Source organism: Rhinoraja longicauda, chromosome 5 (genome assembly GCF_053455715.1).
Source record: "Rhinoraja longicauda isolate Sanriku21f chromosome 5, sRhiLon1.1, whole genome shotgun sequence".
In the NCBI taxonomy this organism is placed as follows: domain Eukaryota; kingdom Metazoa; phylum Chordata; class Chondrichthyes; order Rajiformes; family Arhynchobatidae; genus Rhinoraja; species Rhinoraja longicauda.
Window position 1 is genome coordinate 15,488,125 of NC_135957.1, and position 18,824 is coordinate 15,506,948.

General features: G+C 53.2%; 1 protein-coding gene across 2 annotated transcripts; it reads right to left on the minus strand.

Moving 5' to 3' along the window:
- Positions 1-1,649: 1,649 nt before the first annotated feature.
- Positions 1,650-13,661, minus strand: LOC144593880 (uncharacterized). 2 transcript variants are annotated; one of them, XM_078400004.1, is made up of 4 exons: positions 13,378-13,661; positions 4,101-4,239; positions 3,253-3,400; positions 1,650-2,176 (listed from the first exon to the last, which is right to left on the minus strand). In XM_078400004.1, exons 1-4 carry the CDS (start codon positions 13,392-13,394, stop codon positions 2,007-2,009), a joined length of 474 nt encoding a protein of 157 aa, XP_078256130.1. In that variant the 5' UTR covers positions 13,395-13,661; the 3' UTR covers positions 1,650-2,006. The 2 variants fall into 2 exon arrangements, 1 of the variants encoding a protein (XP_078256130.1); XR_013547296.1 differs by lacking the exon at positions 4,101-4,239 and having other exon boundaries at positions 13,378-13,655.
- Positions 13,662-18,824: the final 5,163 nt, after the last annotated feature.

The following is an 18,824-nucleotide window of genomic DNA, read 5'->3' on the forward strand; positions in this document are numbered from 1 at the left end:
CCCCAACACCTCCTCCTCCTTAGTCTCAAACTGCCCTTGCATTATTAGTATTGTCCACACTGATGCTGCTGTCCTCCATGTCCTTTGATCTACTGGGATGGGTTGGGCTGAAGGGCCTGTATCGATGCTGTGTAACTCGACTGCTCTAAACTGACGTTTTGTGGAAGATTGTGACCGCCGACTGCTTTATTCCACCTCTGAGCCTGACAGTAGCTGCAGACATCCACGCAGTCAGCGAGCATTGATGAACTAGTGAGGGTGTCTGCTCAACTCACAGGGCGGTACTGGTGAACGAGCAGTGTTTGTACACTGACTGCTGCCTCCTGCTTTAGACTGTCCTAGATAGACACAAGGAGCTGGAGTAACTCAGCAGGACAGGCAGCATCTCTGGAGAGAAGGAATGTGTGACGTTTCAGGTCGAGACCCTTATGCTCCGCTTAGACTGCCCTATCCTGGGGAAACAAATGTGATCCACCTTATCTACACCCTCATGATTTCATTACCCTCTACAAGGTCACCCCTCAGCCTCCTTTACTCCAGGGACAACAGTGCCGGCCCATCCAGCCTCTCCCATTAACTCAGAACCAGAGGACAAAGGTTTAAAGTGAGCGGGGAAAGGAATCTGAGGGGTAAATTTTTTACACAAAAGGTGGTGGGTATGTGGAACGAGTTGCCGAAGGAGGTAGTTGAGGCAGGTATTATTGCAATGTTTAAGAAGCATTTACGCAGGTTTAGAAGGATATGGGCCAAATGCATGGAGGTGGGATTAGTGTAGATGGAGCATGTTGGTCGGCGCGGGCAAGTTGGGCTGATGGGCCTGTTTCCACGCTGTAGAACTCTATAACTCTCTATAACAAGCCCTTCAGTCCCCACGAGCCCCTGGGGATCTGTGGCCTGCTGAAGATCCTCTATCTCCAGGCCCTTAGTGTGCTGCAAGGTCAGGGAGCTCCTTCCACCAGGCACATACGTTCGTAAGTCATAAGAGCAGAGTTAGGCCATTTGGTCCATCAAGTCTACTCCGCCATTCAATCATGGCTGATCTATTTTTCCCTCTCAACCCCACTCTCCTGCCTTTTCCCTGTAACCTTTAACACCCTTAATAATCAAGAATCTGTCAATTGCCGCTTTAAAAATACCCATTGACTTGGTCTCCACAGCCTTTTGTGCCAATGAATTCCAGAGATTCATTACCCTCTGACTAAAGAAATTCCTCCTCATTTCCATTCTAAAGGTATGTCCTTTTATTTTGTGCCCTCTAGTCCTAGACTCTCCCACTACTGGCAACATCCTCTTCACATCCACATCATGAAGTGGATAGACCCGGAGGTGTGGTGTGGTGTGCAGGTGGCTCGCGCTGTCCCTGGCGTGCAGTGCAGGTGCTGGACACACCCTCTGCGGCAGGCGGGATGGGACGGGACGGGACGGGACGGGACGGGACGGGACAGAGTGGGACAGAACAGAGCGGGGTGAGACGGGACGGGACGGGATGGGACAGAACAGAGTGGGACAGAACAGAGCGGGGTGAGACGGGACAGGGCGGTGAGCAGTAACCACACAACTGATCATCGGTTCAAGCAGTTTAATGTTGAGCGGGGGTGGAGCAGTGAAAGCCGGGGCCATTGTCGCCACCCCCCCCCCCCCCCCCACGCACACGGAACGCACCCGGCCAGTGACCACATCCACACTCTGCAGCACGGCTACACACGTGCACACACGCGTGTCCCTGTCCCGCATGAAAACCCACTTGCAAAATCCATGCATGCTCATATGTGACCCACGGTGCACACGAGTGTGATAGCCTAGCGTGACAGCACACGTGTGACACACATGTATGACCACACACATGTAACAGCACACGTGTGCCCACACAAGTGCAACAGTAGAAGTGAAATCACACAAGTGTAATGTCTCATATATGACCACGCAAGTGTAACGGCACACATCACCACACTAGTGTGGCCACGTGGGTGTGACTGACGCTGCTGTACAAACCACAAGCGGGGGCATCAACCTCGCCCACCCGCACCCTGGGGCGGGGGGAGCAGCTCCCAGGGCTGGACACTGGGGTAGACATCAGACAGGACTCGGGCAGAGAGCAGACGGTGACCCCAGCCATGGCTCAGACACTGGTCGGCTCTACTGGGATTCAGCTGCACACAGCTCTTCCTGGGGCAGCCTGGGGAGAGAGAGGAGAGATATGGGAGGGGGGCGAGGGAGGGGAAGAGAGGGGTGGGAGAGAGAGAGAGAGAGAGAGAGCAGGATGGGGGAGAGTGATGGGGGGGAAGGGAGAGGGTGAGAAGGGGAAGGAGAGCGAGAGGGGGGAGAGAGGGGAGGGATGGGGAGAGTGAAGGGGAGAGTGAAAGAGGGAGGGGGAGAGGAAAGAGGAGGGGAGAGGGAGATCACTTAGATGAACTGGAGGGACTTCAATGAATATCACAGCCACAAACACCCTGCACCCACCCCCTCCCCCTTTACACAGACACCCACAGACCCACACAGACAACATAACTACACCTAAATTCTATTCCCACAATATCAAACACATCAGTATCCATGACAGTGTGCGCACATACACAAACACGCACACAGTTGCACGTGAAACAGTAACACATGGTCAACACAAGCTCACAACTCCACAGACACAACAAACACAACCGTGACCAATGCCCCTGCTGAAACATCAGGAACCTGCATGTGAAACCCATCCCCCAGTGAGGGTCAGTGTGGGACCCATCCCCCAGTGAGGGTCAGTGTGGGACCCGTCCCCCAGTGAGGGTCAGTGTGGGACCCATCCCCCAGTGAGGGTCAGTGTGGGACCCATCCCCCAGTGAGGGTCAGTGTGGGACCCGTCCCCTAGTGAGGGTCAGTGTGGGACCCGTCCCCTAGTGAGGGTCAGTGTGGGACCCGTCCCCCAGTGAGGGTCAGTGTGGGACCCGTCCCCCAGTGAGGGTCAGTGTGGGACCCATCCCCCAGTGAGGGTCAGTGTGGGACCCGTCCCCCAGTGAGGGTCAGTGTGAAACTCGTCCCCCAGTGAGGGTCAGTGTGGGACCTGTCCCCCAGTGAGGGTCAGTGTGGGACCCATCCCCCAGTGAGGGTCAGTGTGGGACCCGTCCCCCAGTGAGGGTCAGTGTGGGACCCGTCCCCCAGTGAGGGTCAGTGTGAAACTCGTCCCCCAGTGAGGGTCAGTGTGGGACCCATCCCCCAGTGAGGGTCAGTGTGGGACCTGTCCTATGGCCCCTGAATGCTCCTCACCGGTCAGGCTGCCTTCACCACCTTGGTGGCCTTCATCCTCTTGCGACGCATCAGGTTGACCCTGGGCTTGCGGAGTCCGAGCAGCAGCAGCAGCAGCCTGGGCCTGGGCTTGGGCAGCCAGCTCCTCAGCAACGCCCCCCGTGGGAACCTGCGGGAACAGGCTGCATCAGACCCACTCCCCCCGCTCCTCACCCTCCCCCCTTTCGTATCGATTCCGACGTCAGTCTGTGTGGACTAGGGCCCTTCGGCCCACCGTGCCCTTGCCCACCACAGGCTCCACTCTCTACGCTAGTCCCAGTGCCCAGCCTTCCCAGCTTATCCAGATATGTGTAAAAGTCTCTGCCTCCCCTCCCCTCCTGCAGTGCATTCCAGATTAACCCCACCCTGTGGGGAGCAAACCCCTCCAAGATCCCCTGCAAACCACTTCCCCGTTACCTGACACCAATATCCACTAGCTGTGGGCATCTCTGCTGTGGGCATCTCTGCTGTGGGCATCTCTGCTGTGGGCATCTCTGCTGTGGGAACCGGTGCTTACAGTCGGCCCCAACCCCATCCCTGCCCCTCATGTTGTATTTATTTCTCTATCAATTCAACCCCCGCTGTAAAACAGGCCCGGCCCGGCCCATCCCGACCCCCCTCCTGGTTGCCACAGTCTGTTCCTGGCAGAGTTCCAGTGAATCTCCTCTGCACCCTCTCCAGTGCCATCTCAACCTCCTGATGACAGTGTGGCCGCCAGAACTAGACTCCAGATGTGGCCTCACATTTATAAAGCTGTAACAGAAGCGGCACAGTGGTGCAGCGGTAGAGTGGCTGCCTCACAGCGCCAGAGACCCAGATTCATTACTGACCACGGGTGCAGTCTCTACGCAGTTTGTACGTTCTCCCAGTGACCGCATGGGTTTCCTCCGGGTGCTCCGGCTTCTTCCCACTCTCCAAAGACGTGCAGGTTTGTAGGTTAATCGGCTTCTGTTCGTTGTAAAATTGTCCCTAGTGTGTGGAATAGAACGAGCGTTTGGGTGATCGATGGTCAGCACGGACTTGGTGGCCCGAAGGGCCTGTTTCCAGCCTGTACCTCTAAACTAAACTAAACTAACCATGGTATCACAAAATGCTGGAGTAACTCAGCAGGTCAGGCAGCGTCTAGGAGTTAGATGCTGCCTGACCCGCTGAGTTACTCCAGCATTCTGTGATACCTTCGATTGGTACCAGCATCTGCAGTTATTTTCCTAAACTAACCACGGACTCTGTTCCTCTTTCCACAGATGCGGCGGAGTATTTACAGTACCAGCGGTTTACGGGACCTCTACTCCGACCTCCTGCTGTATGTTGTGCCTGTCTCATGGAGGCCAGTATCCCCCTGTGCTGCTCCTTCAGGGACCCCTCGCTGAGCTTCCTCCAAACTCCCCAGAGCCTGGCTCTTCACTGTGAATGCCACACCGCCCATTACCTATCCCAGAGTGAATCACCACACAGTGATCAGGATTAAACTCCATCTGCCATTGAGCCTGAAGGGTCACGACCCAAAACCCCACCCATCCTTTTTCTCCAGAGATGCTGCCAGTCCCGCTGAGTTCCTCAAGCACTTGGTGTCTATCTTTGCACATTATTCTGCCCAATCATACCAGCTGATCAATGTAGTCCACAACTGTCCTTCTCACTATCCGCAACACCACCAACACTCATGCCTCTTCCACTCGTTGTATTATATTGGAGCTTAATTCAGGCAAGTGCGAGGGGCTGCATTTTGGGAAGTTAAACTAGGGCAGGAATTACTCAGTAAGTGGTGGGGCCCTGGAGAGCAGAGAGACCTCGGGGTTCAGGTACACCATTCCCTAAACGTGGTGACACAGATAGACAGGATGGTGCAGTAGGCACTTGGCATACTTGCATTCACTGGGCAGAGCAGTGACTTCAAGATGAAGTAAAAAGGAACTGCAGATGCTGGTGTATACTAAAGATAAACACAAAATGCTGGAGTAACTCCGTGAGTCAGGCAGCAACTCTGGAGAAAATTGACCACAGGAGTTGTACGATGGACATCACGTGACAGCTGTGCAAGACGCTGGTAAGACCACACTCGGCTACTGTGTGCAGTTCTGGTTGCCCAGCTATTGGAAGGAAGCCATTAAGCTGGAAAGGGCACAGAAAAGATTCACAAGGATGTTACTGGGATGGGAGGGCTTGAGTTATGTGAAATCTGGGCAGACTGGGGCCATTCCCCTGGAGCGAAGATGGGGGGGGGGCCACTTCCGTTTTCTTGGAAGGTATGAGGGATGATCTCATAGAGGTTTATAAACCATGAGGGGCATCGATAAGGTGAATGGTCCAAAATGGCCGCAGCTATTTGCAATATATATTAATGATTTGGATGATGGAATTAAAAGTAACACTGGCAAATTTGCAGATGACACAAAGCTGGGTGGCAGTGTGAACTGCGAAGTGGATGCAGGGTGACTTGGACAGGTTGAGTGAGTGGGCAGATGCAGTACAATGTAGATAAATGTGAAGTTAACCACTTTGGCGGCAAGAACAAAGAGACAGATTATTATCTCAGCGGTGTCAGATTAGGAAAAAGGGGAAGTGCAACGAGACCTTCAAGGTCGGCAGAGGAGCGGCAGGTGAAGGAGTGAGTGCGGGGATTTGCTGAGGTAACTTTGTACACCAGTCACTGAAAGTAAAATGCAGGTAGAGCAGGCAGTGAAGAAAGCTAATGGTATGTCGGCCTTCATAACGAGAGGATTTGAGTATAGGAGCAAAGAGGTCCTTCTGCAGTTGTACAGGTCCGTGAGACCACATCTGGAGTATTGTGTGCAGTTTTGGTCTCCTAAATTGAGGAAGGACATCGTTGCTATTGAGGGAACGCAGTGTAGGTTCACGAGGTTAATCACGAGGATGGCGGGACTGTCATATGAGGAAAGATTGAAAAGACTGGGTTTGTAGTCACTGGATTTTAGAAGGATGAGAGGGGATCTTATAGAAAAGTATAAAATTATAAAAGGACTTGATAAGCTAGATGCAGGAAAAATGTTCCCAATGTTGGAGGAGTCCAGAACCAGGGGCCACAGTCTAAGAATAAAGGGGAGGCCATTTAAAACTGAGATGAGAAAAAACTTTTTCACCCAGACAGTTGTGAATTTGTGCAATTCTCTGCCACAGAAGGCAGTAGAGACCAATTCACTGGATTAATTTAAAAGAGAGTTAGAGAGAGCTCTAGGGGCTAGCGGAATCAAGAGATATGGGAAGAAGGCAGGCATGGATTACTAATTGTGGATGATCAGCCGTGATCACAATAGACAATAGACAATAGGTGCAGGAGTAGGCCATTCAGCCCTTCGAGCCAGCACCGCCATTCAATGCGATCATGGCTGATCACTCTCAATCAGTACCCCGTTCCTGCCTTCTCCCCATACCCCCTCACTCCGCTATCCTTAAGAGCTCTATCCAGCTCTCTCTTGAAAGCATCCAACGAACTGGCCTCCACTGCCTTCTGAGGCAGAGAATTCCACACCTTCACCACCCTCTGACTGAAAATGTTCTTCCTCATCTCCGTTCTAAATGGCCTACCCCTTATTCTCAAACTGTGGCCCCTTGTTCTGGACTCCCCCAACATTGGGAACATGTTATCTGCCTCTAATGTGTCCAATCCCCTAATTATCTTATATGTTTCAATAAGATCCCCCCTCATCCTTCTAAATTCCAGTGTATACAAGCCCAATCGCTCCAGCCTTTCAACATACGACAGTCCCGCCATTCCGGGAATTAACCTAGTGAACCTACGCTGCACGCCCTCCATAGCAAGAATATCCTTCCTCAAATTTGGAGACCAAAACTGCACACAGTACTCCAGGTGCGGTCTCACCAGGGCCCGGTACAACTGTAGAAGGACCTCTTTGCTCCTATACTCAACTCCTCTTGTTCCGAAGGCCAACATTCCATTGGCTTTCTTCACTGCCTGCTGTACCTGCATGCTTCCTTTCATTGACTGATGCACTAGGACACCCAGATCTCGTTGAACTCCCCCTCCTCCTAACTTGACACCATTCAGATAATAATCTGCCTTTCTATTCTTACTTCCAAAGTGAATAACCTCACACTTATCTACATTAAACTGCATCTGCCATGTATCCGCCCACTCACACAACCTGTCCAAGTCACCCTGCAGCCTTATTGCATCTTCCTCACAATTCACACTACCCCCCAACTTAGTATCATCTGCAAATTTGCTAATGGTACTTTTAATCCCTTCGTCTAAGTCATTAATGTATATCGTAAATAGCTGGGGTCCCAGCACCGAACCTTGCGGTACCCCACTGGTCACTGCCTGCCATTCCGAAAGGGACCCATTTATCCCCACTCTTTGCTTTCTGTCTGTCAACCAATTTTCTATCCATGTCAGTACCCTACCCCCAATACCATGTGCCCTAATTTTGCCCACTAATCTCCTATGTGGGACCTTGTCGAAGGCTTTCTGAAAGTCGAGGTACACCACATCCACTGACTCTCCCTTGTCAATTTTCCTAGTTACATCCTCAAAAAATTCCAGTAGATTTGTCAAGCATGATTTCCCCTTCGTAAATCCATGCTGACTCGGAATGATCCCGTTACTGCTATCCAAATGCTCAGCAATTTCGTCTTTTATAATTGACTCCAGCATCTTCCCCACCACTGATGTCAGACTAACTGGTCTATAATTACCCGTTTTCTCTCTCCCTCCTTTCTTAAAAAGTGGGATAACATTTGCTATCCTCCAATCCACAGGAACTGATCCTGAATCTATAGAACATTGAAAAATGATCTCCAATGCTTCCACTATTTCTAGAGCCACCTCCTTAAGTACTCTGGGATGCAGACCATCAGGCCCTGGGGATTTATCAGCCTTCAGTCCCATCAGTCTACCCAAAACCATTTCCTGCCTAATGTGGATTTCCTTCAGTTCCTCCATCACCCTAGGTTCTCCGGCCCCTAGAACATTTGGGAGATTGTGTGTATCTTCCTCAGTGAAGACAAATCCAAAGTAACGGTTTAACTCGTCTGCCATTTCTTTGTTCCCCATAATAAATTCCCCTGCTTCTGTCTTCAAGGGACCCACATTTGCCTTGACTATTTTTTTCCTCTTCACGTACCTAAAAAAACTTTTGCTATCCTCCTTTATATTATTGGCTAGTTTACATTATATGAATGGCGGTGCTGGCTTGAAGGGCCAAATGGCCAAATGGCCTCCTTCTGCACCTATTTTCTATGTAAATCTATAGGGCGTAGGTTTAATGTGAGAGGGTAAAGAGTTAAAAGTGATCTGAGGTACAACCTTTTAAACACAGAATGTGGTAACTATGTGGAACGATCTGCCAAGGAGAGTGGTAGAGTGGGTACAATTCACGATTTAAAAGACATTTGGACAGATGCATCAGTAGGAAAGGCTTGGAGGGACTTGGGCCGACTGCAGGCTAATGGGGCAGCTGAGGTAGATAATATGGTTGGCATGGACAGGTTGGGCCAAAGGGCCTGTTTCTGCACCAGACATCTCTAAGAAGAGTGGTTGAGATTGAGTATGTGGTTGAGTTGACATTTTTCATCTGAGCACCATGCTGCCTCTGGCTGCGTATTTATTCCGCAGCACCAGGTAACCCGACCTGAATTTGCCACTCGTCCATCTCTGAGAGTGGCGCACCTTTACTTTGTTGCAAGACCACTCTTTGCCCTCCTAATTACTTGTTTCTACAGTCACTTCCTGCACCCCTGAAGGCTCTCCCCTGCTTGCGGTTCTCCATCCCTGCACTCACATCCAGGGTTGCCTTTGACCGAAGACAGGCACAAAATGCTGGAGTAACTCAGAGGGACAGGCAGCATCTCTGGAGAGAAGGAATGGGTGACGTTTGGGTCGAGACCCTTCTTCAAACCGAGAGTCGGGTGTGAGGGGAACTAGAGATATGGAAGGGTAACGAGTGATAATTGACAGATCAAAGTAGACAATGGTCAAGGACTTTGATCTGTCGTTTTCCAACCTTGCCCTTCCATATCTCTAGTGTCCCTCTCTCCCCTGACATTCACCAGAAAGAGCCATACAAACTCCGCGGCTGCAAGAGCTGGGATCCTGCAGTGAGAGACGCAACTCCTGACCCCCCCCCCCCACGGCCTTTCCCCATCTCCACACGGCAGCACTGTGATGGAGCTCTCCCCACTTGCCTGGGTTAGTCTGATCCAACAAACAGCAAACGCCATCCAGCAGCCACTCGATTGACTTTACACTTTAGAGACACAATGTGGAAACCTTCCCTTTGGCCCATCGAATCTGTGCCGATCAATGATAACCCCATACGCTAGCACTATCCACACACGAGGGAAAATTTACAATATACAGAAGCCAATTAACCTACAAACCTGCACATCTTTGGAGTGTGGGATGAAATTAGAGCACCCGGAGAAAACCCAGGGAGGGGAGAACGTACAAACTCCATACAGACAGTAACCAGAGTCGAGGTCGAACCCGGGTCTCTGGCGCTGCAAGGCAGCAACTCGACCGCTGCGCCACTGTGCCACTCCACTCACCCCCCTTAAACTCCCCCTCCCTCCCTCCCTCCCTCCACCACCAGCGTGCATCATCTACAAAACGTCATGACTTGCCCAAGCTACTCCGACAGCAACTCCCAAACTAGACAAGGGCAGCAGGGGCAGGGAGCACCATCACCTGCAGGTTCCCTTCCGAGTCACACACTGTACTTACTGGGAGATCCATCACCATTCCTGGGTTTAAATCCCAGGACTCCCTCCCCACCAGCACTGAGGGAGCCCCTTCACTAGGAGAGCAGTGGCTCGAGGGGGGTGTCATTGCAATGGGGAGGGTGCAGAGCAGATTCACCAGGATGCTACAGTGGACAGAGCAGTTCAGTTACGAGAAGAGGCTGCAGAGGTTGGGTCAGATCTCCCGGCAGAGAGGACGTTATGAGGGAGACGACAGAGGTATACAACACTATGCCTGGAGAGCAAAATCACACTCCGCCCCCCCCCCCCCCCGCCGCTCAATGTCACCCCAATGACCCCCTCTCCCCAGTGACCCCTCTCCCCCAGTGACCCCCTCTCCCCCAGTGACCCCCTCTCCCCAGTGACCCCCTCTCCCCCAGTGACCCCCTCTCCCCCAGTGACCCCCTCTCCCCCAGTGACCCCCTCTCCCCCAGTAACCCCCTCTCCCCCAGTGACCCCCTCTCCCCAGTGACCCCCTCTCCCCCAGTGACCCCTCTCCCCCAGTAACCCCCTCTCCCCCAGTAACCCCCTCTTTCCCCAGTAACCCCCTCTCCCCCAGTGACTTCCGTAACCCCCTCTCTCCAGTAACCCCCTCCCCTGTGACTCTCTCTCCCCCCAGTGACCCCCCTTTCCCCAGTGACCCCTCTCCCCAGTGATCCCCTCTCTCCCTAGTGACCCCCTCTCCCCAATGACCCCCCCTCTCCCCAGTAACCCGCTCTCCCTAGTGACCCCCCTCTCCCCCCAGTGACCCCCTCTCTCCCCAGTGACCCCCTCTCCCCCCAGTGACCCCCGAAACCCCCTCTCCCAATGACCCCCCTCTCTCCCCAGTAACCCGCTCTCTCCCCAGTGACCCCCCTCTCCCCAGTAACCCGCTCTCCCCAGTAACCCCCTCTCTCCCCAGTGACCCCCTCTCCCCCCAGTGACCCCCTCTCTCCCCAGTAACCCGCTCTCTCCCCAGTGACCCCCTCTCTCCCCAGTGACCCCCTCTCCCCCCAGTGACCCCCTCTCTCCCCAGTAACCCGCTCTCTCCCCAGTGACCCCCTCTCTCCCCAGTGACCCCTCTCCCCAGTGACCCCCTCTCCCCAGTGACCCCCCTCTCTCCCCAGTGACCCCCTCTCCCCAGTGACCCCCTCTCCCCAGTGACCCCCCTCTCCCCAGTGACCCCCCTCTCCCCCAGTGACCCCCTCTCCCCAGTGACCCCCTCTCCCCAGTGACCCCTCTCTCCCCAGTGACCCCCTCTCCCCAGTGACCCCCCCTCTCCCCAGTGACCCCCCTCTCCCCCAGTGACCCCCTCTCCCCAGTGACCCCCTCTCCCCAGTGACCCCTCTCTCCCCAGTGACCCCCCCTCTCCCCAGTGACCCCCCTCTCCCCCCAGTGACCCCCCTCTCCCCCCTGTGACCCACCTCTCCCCAGTAACCCTCTCCCCAGTGACCCCCCCTCTCCCCAGTGACCCCCCCTCTCCCCCAGTGACCCACCTCTCCCCAGTGACCCCCCTCTCCCCCCAGTGACCCCCTCTCCCCCAGTGACCCCCTCTCTCCCCAGTGACCCCCTCTCTCCCCAGTGACCCCCTCTCCCCAGTGATCCCCTCTCCCCAGTGACCCCCCCTCTCCCCAGTGACCCCCCTCTCCCCCAGTGACCCCCCTCTCCCCAGTGACCCCCCTCTCCCCCCAGTGACCCCCTCTCTCCCCAGTGACCCCCTCTCCCCAGTGCCCCCCTCTCCCCAGTGACCCCCCCTCTCCCCAGTGACCCCCTCTCCCCAGTGACCCCCCTCTCCCCAGTGACCCCCTCTCCCCAGTAACCCCCCTCTCCCCCCAGTGACCCCCCCTCTCCCCAGACCCCTCTCTCCCCAGTGATCCCCCCTCTCCCCAGTGACCCCCCCTCTCCCCAGTGACCCCCCTCTCCCCCCAGTGACCCCCCTCTCCCCCCAGTGACCCCCCTCTCCCCAGTAACCCACTCTCCCTAGTGACCTCCCTCTCCCCCCAGTAACCCCCTCTCCCCAGTGACCCCCTCTCCCCAGTGACCCCCCTCTCCCCCAGTGACCCCCCTCTCCCCAGTAACCCCCTCTCCCCAGTGACCCCCCTCTCCCCCCAGTGACCCCCCCTCTCCCCAGACCCCTCTCTCCCCAGTGACCCCCCTCTCCCCAGTGACCCCCTCTCTCCCCAGTGACCCCCCTCTCCCCCCAGTGACCCCCCTCTCCCCAGTGACCCCCTCTCTCCCCAGTGACCTCCCTCTCCCCCCAGTGACCTCCCTCTCCCCCCAGTGACCCCCCTCTCCCCAGTGACCCCCTCTCTCCCCAGTGACCCCCTCTCTCCCCAGTGACCCTGCCCCCACTGTTGCCTCGACACAAACCCACATTAACCCAGGCCTTCCCCATTAATCTTGTCTCCCTGGCACATTACACCCATCTCTCCCCCAGTAGCATGGTCTTTCACCACCCCCACCTATTCACCAGCAGTCTCTACTTCACCCGGTCTCTGCACTACAGCCTCACAGGTCACCACACAGCTCGTCACCAGCCGTTGACCCCCCGCTCCTCCCAACATACTGCCCTCGGAGTCGGCTCCAGGGGTCTGACCCTGCTCCCCTCTCTCGGTGCTGATCCTGTCTCCCTATCACATGGTGTGCGTGTCCCATTCACCTGATCTGACCCAGTCTCACTCCATGAACTCATCGCCCAGCTTTACATCCATGCACTCTTCATCCCATAAACCCGTCTCCCCCCACAGTAGCACCAGCGTCCTCTCTGCTCCCCTCCTCCCTCCAATCCCCCTTCCCTATCCCTCCATCCTTCACCTTCCCATTGCTCCTCTGCACACCCCAAATACCCTTGCTCTTATTACTCATTACCCCCCGTCCCCCCCACAACTCTCCTCCCAAACTCTCTTCCTCTTCCTAATCCCCTCCACAGCCCACGCTCCCCTCATCCCCCCTCCTTACCTCCTCCTGTGCTCAGTGCCCCTCTACACACACACAACCCTCCTCTCTCCCAAACACCCCTCCCCAAATCTGTCCTCTCCCTTCCTTCCATCCACAGCCCATCCCTTCCCTCTCCAACCTCTGCCCACTGCCAAATTTCCTTCCTCCCCTCTTGCCCGTCCCATCTGGTCTCTCACCCTTGCCCACCCCTACCTGATGCTCCTCCCTCCCTCTCATCTCCTCCTGCCCCTCCCCATTCCCTGTCCTCACCACCCTACCCAGATGCAGCTCCAAGGACCACTGACGCGCCCTCTGCCCCCCAAGCCCTCCCCTCGCTCCCACCCTCAGGTGGAAGGCCTCCCTCTGCCCCCCAAGCCCTCCCCCACCCTCAGGTGGAAGGCCTCCCTCTGCCCCCCAAGCCCTCCCCTCACCCCCACCCTTGGGTGGAGGGCCTCCCTCTGAAGTGCTTACCAGCTCAGGCCGCACATGTGTTGCGCAGAGACGGATACGAGGAGAGCAGGGCAGCGATCACTCTCACTGGAAGTTTCAGCGGCCCCTGGATTCCTGACACAGCAACTCTGGTCAGTGTGTGATCAGCAGATCGGCTCTGGTCAGCGGCAGCCCAGCCCAGCTCAGCCTCTGACAGAACCACAGGTAAACACAGGGACCACAGCGTCAGCGACACTGGCCTTAACCCTTCACACACCAGCACCTGGCCAGGGCACCCTGTCCACTGGGGCAGGAGTGAGTAAAGCAAGTTCCTGGGAGTACAGGCTGGGAACTACACCAGGGGTTCATGGAGAAGGGATGGGGGTAGGTTTACATAATCGAACAGATCCCCAGCAGTGGGTCACAGGCTTGGATCTCATCCAGGGAATCAGGGGGGGGGGGGGGGGGTCATATCTGGAATATCAGAGCCCTGGTGTGTTACAGGCCAGGATCTAATCAAGGTGGTTGATATTTGTTTTTTTCTTTATTATTGTCATGAGTTGAGATACAATGAAAAAGCTTGTTTTGCATGTATCCATGCAAATCATACAATTAGTATATGGTTAGTGCAAAAGAGAAAAATAGATAAGAGTGCAGTGTATGGTGTAATGCTGCTACAGAACTATAGAGAAACCACAGAGATATAAAGAATGCAAGGGCTGCAACAAAGTAGACTGGGAGATCAGGAAATTAATCCCTAACGTACAAAAGGTCAGTTCAAGAGTTACAGGAAATGTGCTGAAAGTATTTTGGCCGCATGCTCTTGTGGCTGGGCTGATTTAAGTCCCTGGCTATTATAAACAAGGAACTGCAGATACTGGTTTACCAAGGAAAGACACAAAGTGCTGGAGTAACTCAGCAGGTCAGGCAGCATCTCTGGAGAACATGGTTAGGTGATGTTTCAGGTTGGGATCCTTCTTCAGACCAGCTATGATGAAAAAGGCCCGAGGGTTGTCAGTTTCAAGGTAGTAGTGTACCCTTTGGTCCTTCTCCACGGTACAGACGAGAAATGTTCATTTAAGACCATTCCCATCTTCCATGGGCCCACACAGACAACAACATATGTTTAAGGGTAACTGTCTCCCGTTACCCTCACAGCCTGATGGTTAGATTTTCCACTAACAGATCTAATCCAAGGGTGTGGGGGCTGATATGTCATTAGTTTCAGCAGTGAGTTAGCAGCTCATCTGTGGAGGGAATGAACAATGTTTCAGGTCAGGATCCCTCTTCAAAACTTTAGATATTTATAGAAATGGATTTAAAAGGCAGCTGTTCACGTGAGGCACTGTCTAGTGAGCATCTGAGAGGAGCAGCGGGTGATTTGACAAGCATCCATCAGTGTTTGGATGCGACTGTTCCCAGTGGTGTGTCCAAGGAAGGCAAGCACTACGGAGCAGCCCTCAGGAGTGACCATTTTGGAAGAGGCTGTGTGTGCAGACCAAGGGCTGTATGGAGGGGAGGTTTAGTTTGGTTTGAGATACAGCATGGAAATAGGCCCTTCGGCCCAGTCAACAGAGAGCAGCAACAGTCAAAACTGAGAAACCAGGTCCGGCTGAGGCACAGGAGGGAAGGATGAAGTCAGACAGGTGATAGGAGACTCAAGTTAGGAAGACAGACAGGAAATACTGTGGTAGCAAACGAGACTCCATGATGGGTGCCAGGGTCCAGGATGCCTTGGAGCAGTTGCATGAAATAGCTCTGGCAGATAAGATTAAGGAGAGGGTAAATGCCCAGAACAAGGGAATCGAGAACAAGAAGACGTTTTAAGGTGGAGTGGGGAAAGATTTAATAGGAACCTAAGGGGTAACTTTTTCACATGAAGGGTGGTGGGTTTCTGGAACGAGCTGCCGGAGGAGATAGTTGAAGCAGGTACTATCGTTACATTTAAGATATGTTTGGACAGGATAGGTTTAAAGGGCTATGGTCCAAACATAGACAGGTGGGACTAGTGTAGATGGGGCATGTTGGTGTGGGCAATTTGGGCCATAGGGCGTTTCCACACTGTACGACTATGAGAAACCAAAGAGATTTTAATGTGATCATCTATGTGTCGAGCGACAGGACCTGAATAAATATTTCTCCTCTTTTTACCACAAAGACATGAAGGGAACTTGAGAAAGTTATTGGAGATGTCCTGAGGAGTTTGTATTAGTCGAGAGGGCACTGAATGTCCCAAGATTTATGAAGATAGATAAATCTCACAGATCTGCTCAGATATATACCAAGGACACTGTGGGAAACGAGAAGAAATTGCTGAAGTCCTGGCTGACATTTATGAGATATTATCGTTAGACACAGGCAAGGTGTCAGAAGACTGGAGGGCAGCTAATGTTGTGCATCTGTTTAAGAAGGGCTGCAAAGGAAAACCTGGGAACTATAGCCCAGTAAGCCGAACATCTATGATAGGAAAGTTACTGTAGAGGATTCTGAAGGATAAAATATGTATGCATTGGAAAGATTGATTAGGGATAGTAAACATGGTTTTGAATGGAAATCATGTCTCACGAATTTGAGTTTTTTGCAGAGGTAGCCAGGTGGTTGATGAGGGCAGGACTGTAGACACAGACGACATGGACATCAGCAAGATCTCTGACAAGGTTCCACAGGTGGACTGCTCTGGAAGGTTAGATCACATGGGATCGAGGGAGAGCTAGCTAATTGGGAACAGAATTGGCTTCACAATAGGAGCAGGCTGGGAGAACGTGACTAGTGGTGTACCTCAGGGATCAGTGCTGAGGTCCTGCAATTTGTATTCTATATCAATGATTGGGTTGAGAATGCACAAGGCAGGATGAGTGAGATTGCACTAAAATAGGTGGCAATGTAAACAGTGAAAAATGGTCACAAAGAATTTCAGTGGGATCCTGATGAGTTGGGCAAGTGGACCAAGGAATGGCAAATTCAGATAAGTATGAGGTGATGCATTTGGGGAAGTCAAACCAGAGCAGGACCTTCACAGTGACCAGTAGGGTCCTAGGGAGTGTTATAGAGCAATGGGTTCGAGTGCACTCACATAGTTCGCAGAAAGTGGGTTGCAGTAGATAGGGTGGTGAAAAAGGCTTTTGGGATGCTGGACTTCATCAGTCAGAAAATTGAGTTTAGAAGTTGAGACGTTATATTCCAGTTGAACAAAACTTTGTGTGATAGTACACTTAAGAGTATTGTTTAGCTTAGATCACCTTGCTTTGGAAGAATGCAACAAAGCTGGAAACAGTGTAGTGAGGATTTATAAGGATGTTTCCAGGACTCGGGGCCTGAGCTATCGGGAGAGATTGGGCAGGCTAGGACTTTGTTCCTTGGAATGCAGGAGGCTGAGGGGTGGTCTACAAGAGGTGTATAAAATCATGCAGGGAATACATAGGGTGAATGTACAGAGTCTTTTTCCCAGGGTGGGGGAATCCAGAATGAGTGTTTAGATTTAAGGTGAGAGAGGAAAGATTTAATATTAACCCGAGGCACACGTTTTTCAGAAGATGGTGAATATATGGAATGAGCTGCCAGAGGATGTGGTTGAGGCAGGTACCTTGGGAACGGCACTACCACGGACTTGTTTTCCCATTGTGTTTTGCATTAATATCTTGCTTTTGGCACTTTTCCTTTTCATTGTGCAGAATTTGTGTAATTGATATATAATTTATGATATTGTGCGTTGTCAGCGTCTATGTGTCTGCGATGCTGTTGCAGACAAGAGTTTCATTGTCCAGTACCTCAGCGTACTTGTGCATACGACAATAAACTTGACTCGGCCTTGGTGCCAGGGTGAGGTGAGGGCTGGTGATGTTCACTGATGATCACAGTGCGTGTCCCGTTCGCTCAGTAAGTGACGCAGCCCCTGCTGAATGCAGCAGGACCGGGACACCCTTCAGGAATGGGCTGATAATGGGGCAAGTAGCGTTCACAGGGGGGCGGGGATCGACCGTCTGCAGGTCTAACCATCTGCTGCTGACATTCAGTGACATCACCATCACCGAGTCCCCACCATTAACGTCCTGGAGCAACCATTCACCAGAAACTCACCAGGACCAACGACACAAACTCCGCGGCTGCAAGAGCTGGGATACCGTGGTGAGAGACGCAACTCCTGACCCCCTCCCACCTCCACACGGCCTTTCCCCATCTCCACATGGCCTTTCCCCATCTCCACACGGCAGCGCTGTGATTCAGCCCTCCCCACTTGCCTGGGTTAGTCCAATCCAACAACCAGCGAAATGCTCAACACCATCCAGGATGAAGCAGCCGCTCAATCTTACCCCCCCCCCCCCTTTTAAACTCTCCGTCCCATCCTCCCTTAGCCACCAGCCCACTGCATCATCTACAAAATGCCATGACTTGCCCAAGCTACAACAGCACCTATCAAACCCGAACAAGGGCAGCAGGGGCAGGGAACACCACCACCCACAGGTTCCCCTCTCAGTCGCACACTGTCCTTACTGGGAAATTTATCACCTTTCCTTCTCTGTCACTAGGTTTAAATCCTGGATCTCCCTCCACACCAGCGTTGAGAGCCCCTTCACCAGAAGTACGACAGCGAGTCCCTGCAGTCCATGAGACCCCTTGAGAGATGAGGTCTCAAGGACTGGCCTTGCTGTTGACACTTGAGAGAATAAAACCCAGATAGATGCACAGTCAAGGGTCGAGACTGGAGAGGAAATGACTCGGGGGGGGGGGGGGGGGTAAACACATAGATTTGCAAAGACAAGCAGGCACAGGGGCTGGATGCAAGGGGGTTTCCACAGGAATCGGCGCTGGCATCATCACCACCTGGGGGCCTGGCATCTGAGGCAGGCATGTCTTGGCCAACGGGTGGGAGCTGAGCGAGCAGGCAGGGTACGAGTAGATGCAGAATGGAAATGCAATTAATGCGGACCGTGTTTCCATTGGAGGAAGGAGGAGACGGAGGGTGACGTTGGGACGGAGCAGCAGACAGTGATGGGAGAGCCACTTCACTTGGGTTAATGAGGGCATTCACACCAAGCCTCGAACTTTGGTTCCTGGCTCCTGGAGGGGATGTCCTGGGAACCGTGTGCGGCTGGTGTCCCAGACAGTCTCAGCCTCCTGGTTATCCACAGGGGTAAAGGCTCCAGAATGGTGCAATAAAGGACTCACCACATCAGCAGTCTGCCTTCATTAGCTATGGAACAGAATACGAGAGCAGGGATTTCATGTTACAACCTCAGAAACACGACATGGGAGTACAGTGTACAGTAGCGGTAGCCACACTTGAGAGGGTGTGATTGCACTGGAGATTATGCAGATTCACCGCGACATTGTCTGGGACAGGTTATTTCAGTTATGAGGAGACTGGAATTGGTTTCCTCTCACTTCAAACCTCTTGTCTGGGATACACTCACCAAGGGAAACATTACACGAAGGAAGGAACTGGAGATGCTGGTTTACACTAGATACAAAACACTGGAGTAACTCAGCGG

Bases quoted from the DNA above. Each gene is read 5' to 3' on its own strand.
- LOC144593880 (XM_078400004.1), bottom strand. The intron at 3,401-4,100 runs GTCAGTAATGAA...CTGTTCCCGCAG, and splicing joins GCGTAGAGACTGCACCCGTG to GTTCCCACGGGGGGCGTTGC. The intron at 2,177-3,252 runs GTGAGGAGCATT...CTCTCTCCCCAG, and splicing joins TGGTGAAGGCAGCCTGACCG to GCTGCCCCAGGAAGAGCTGT.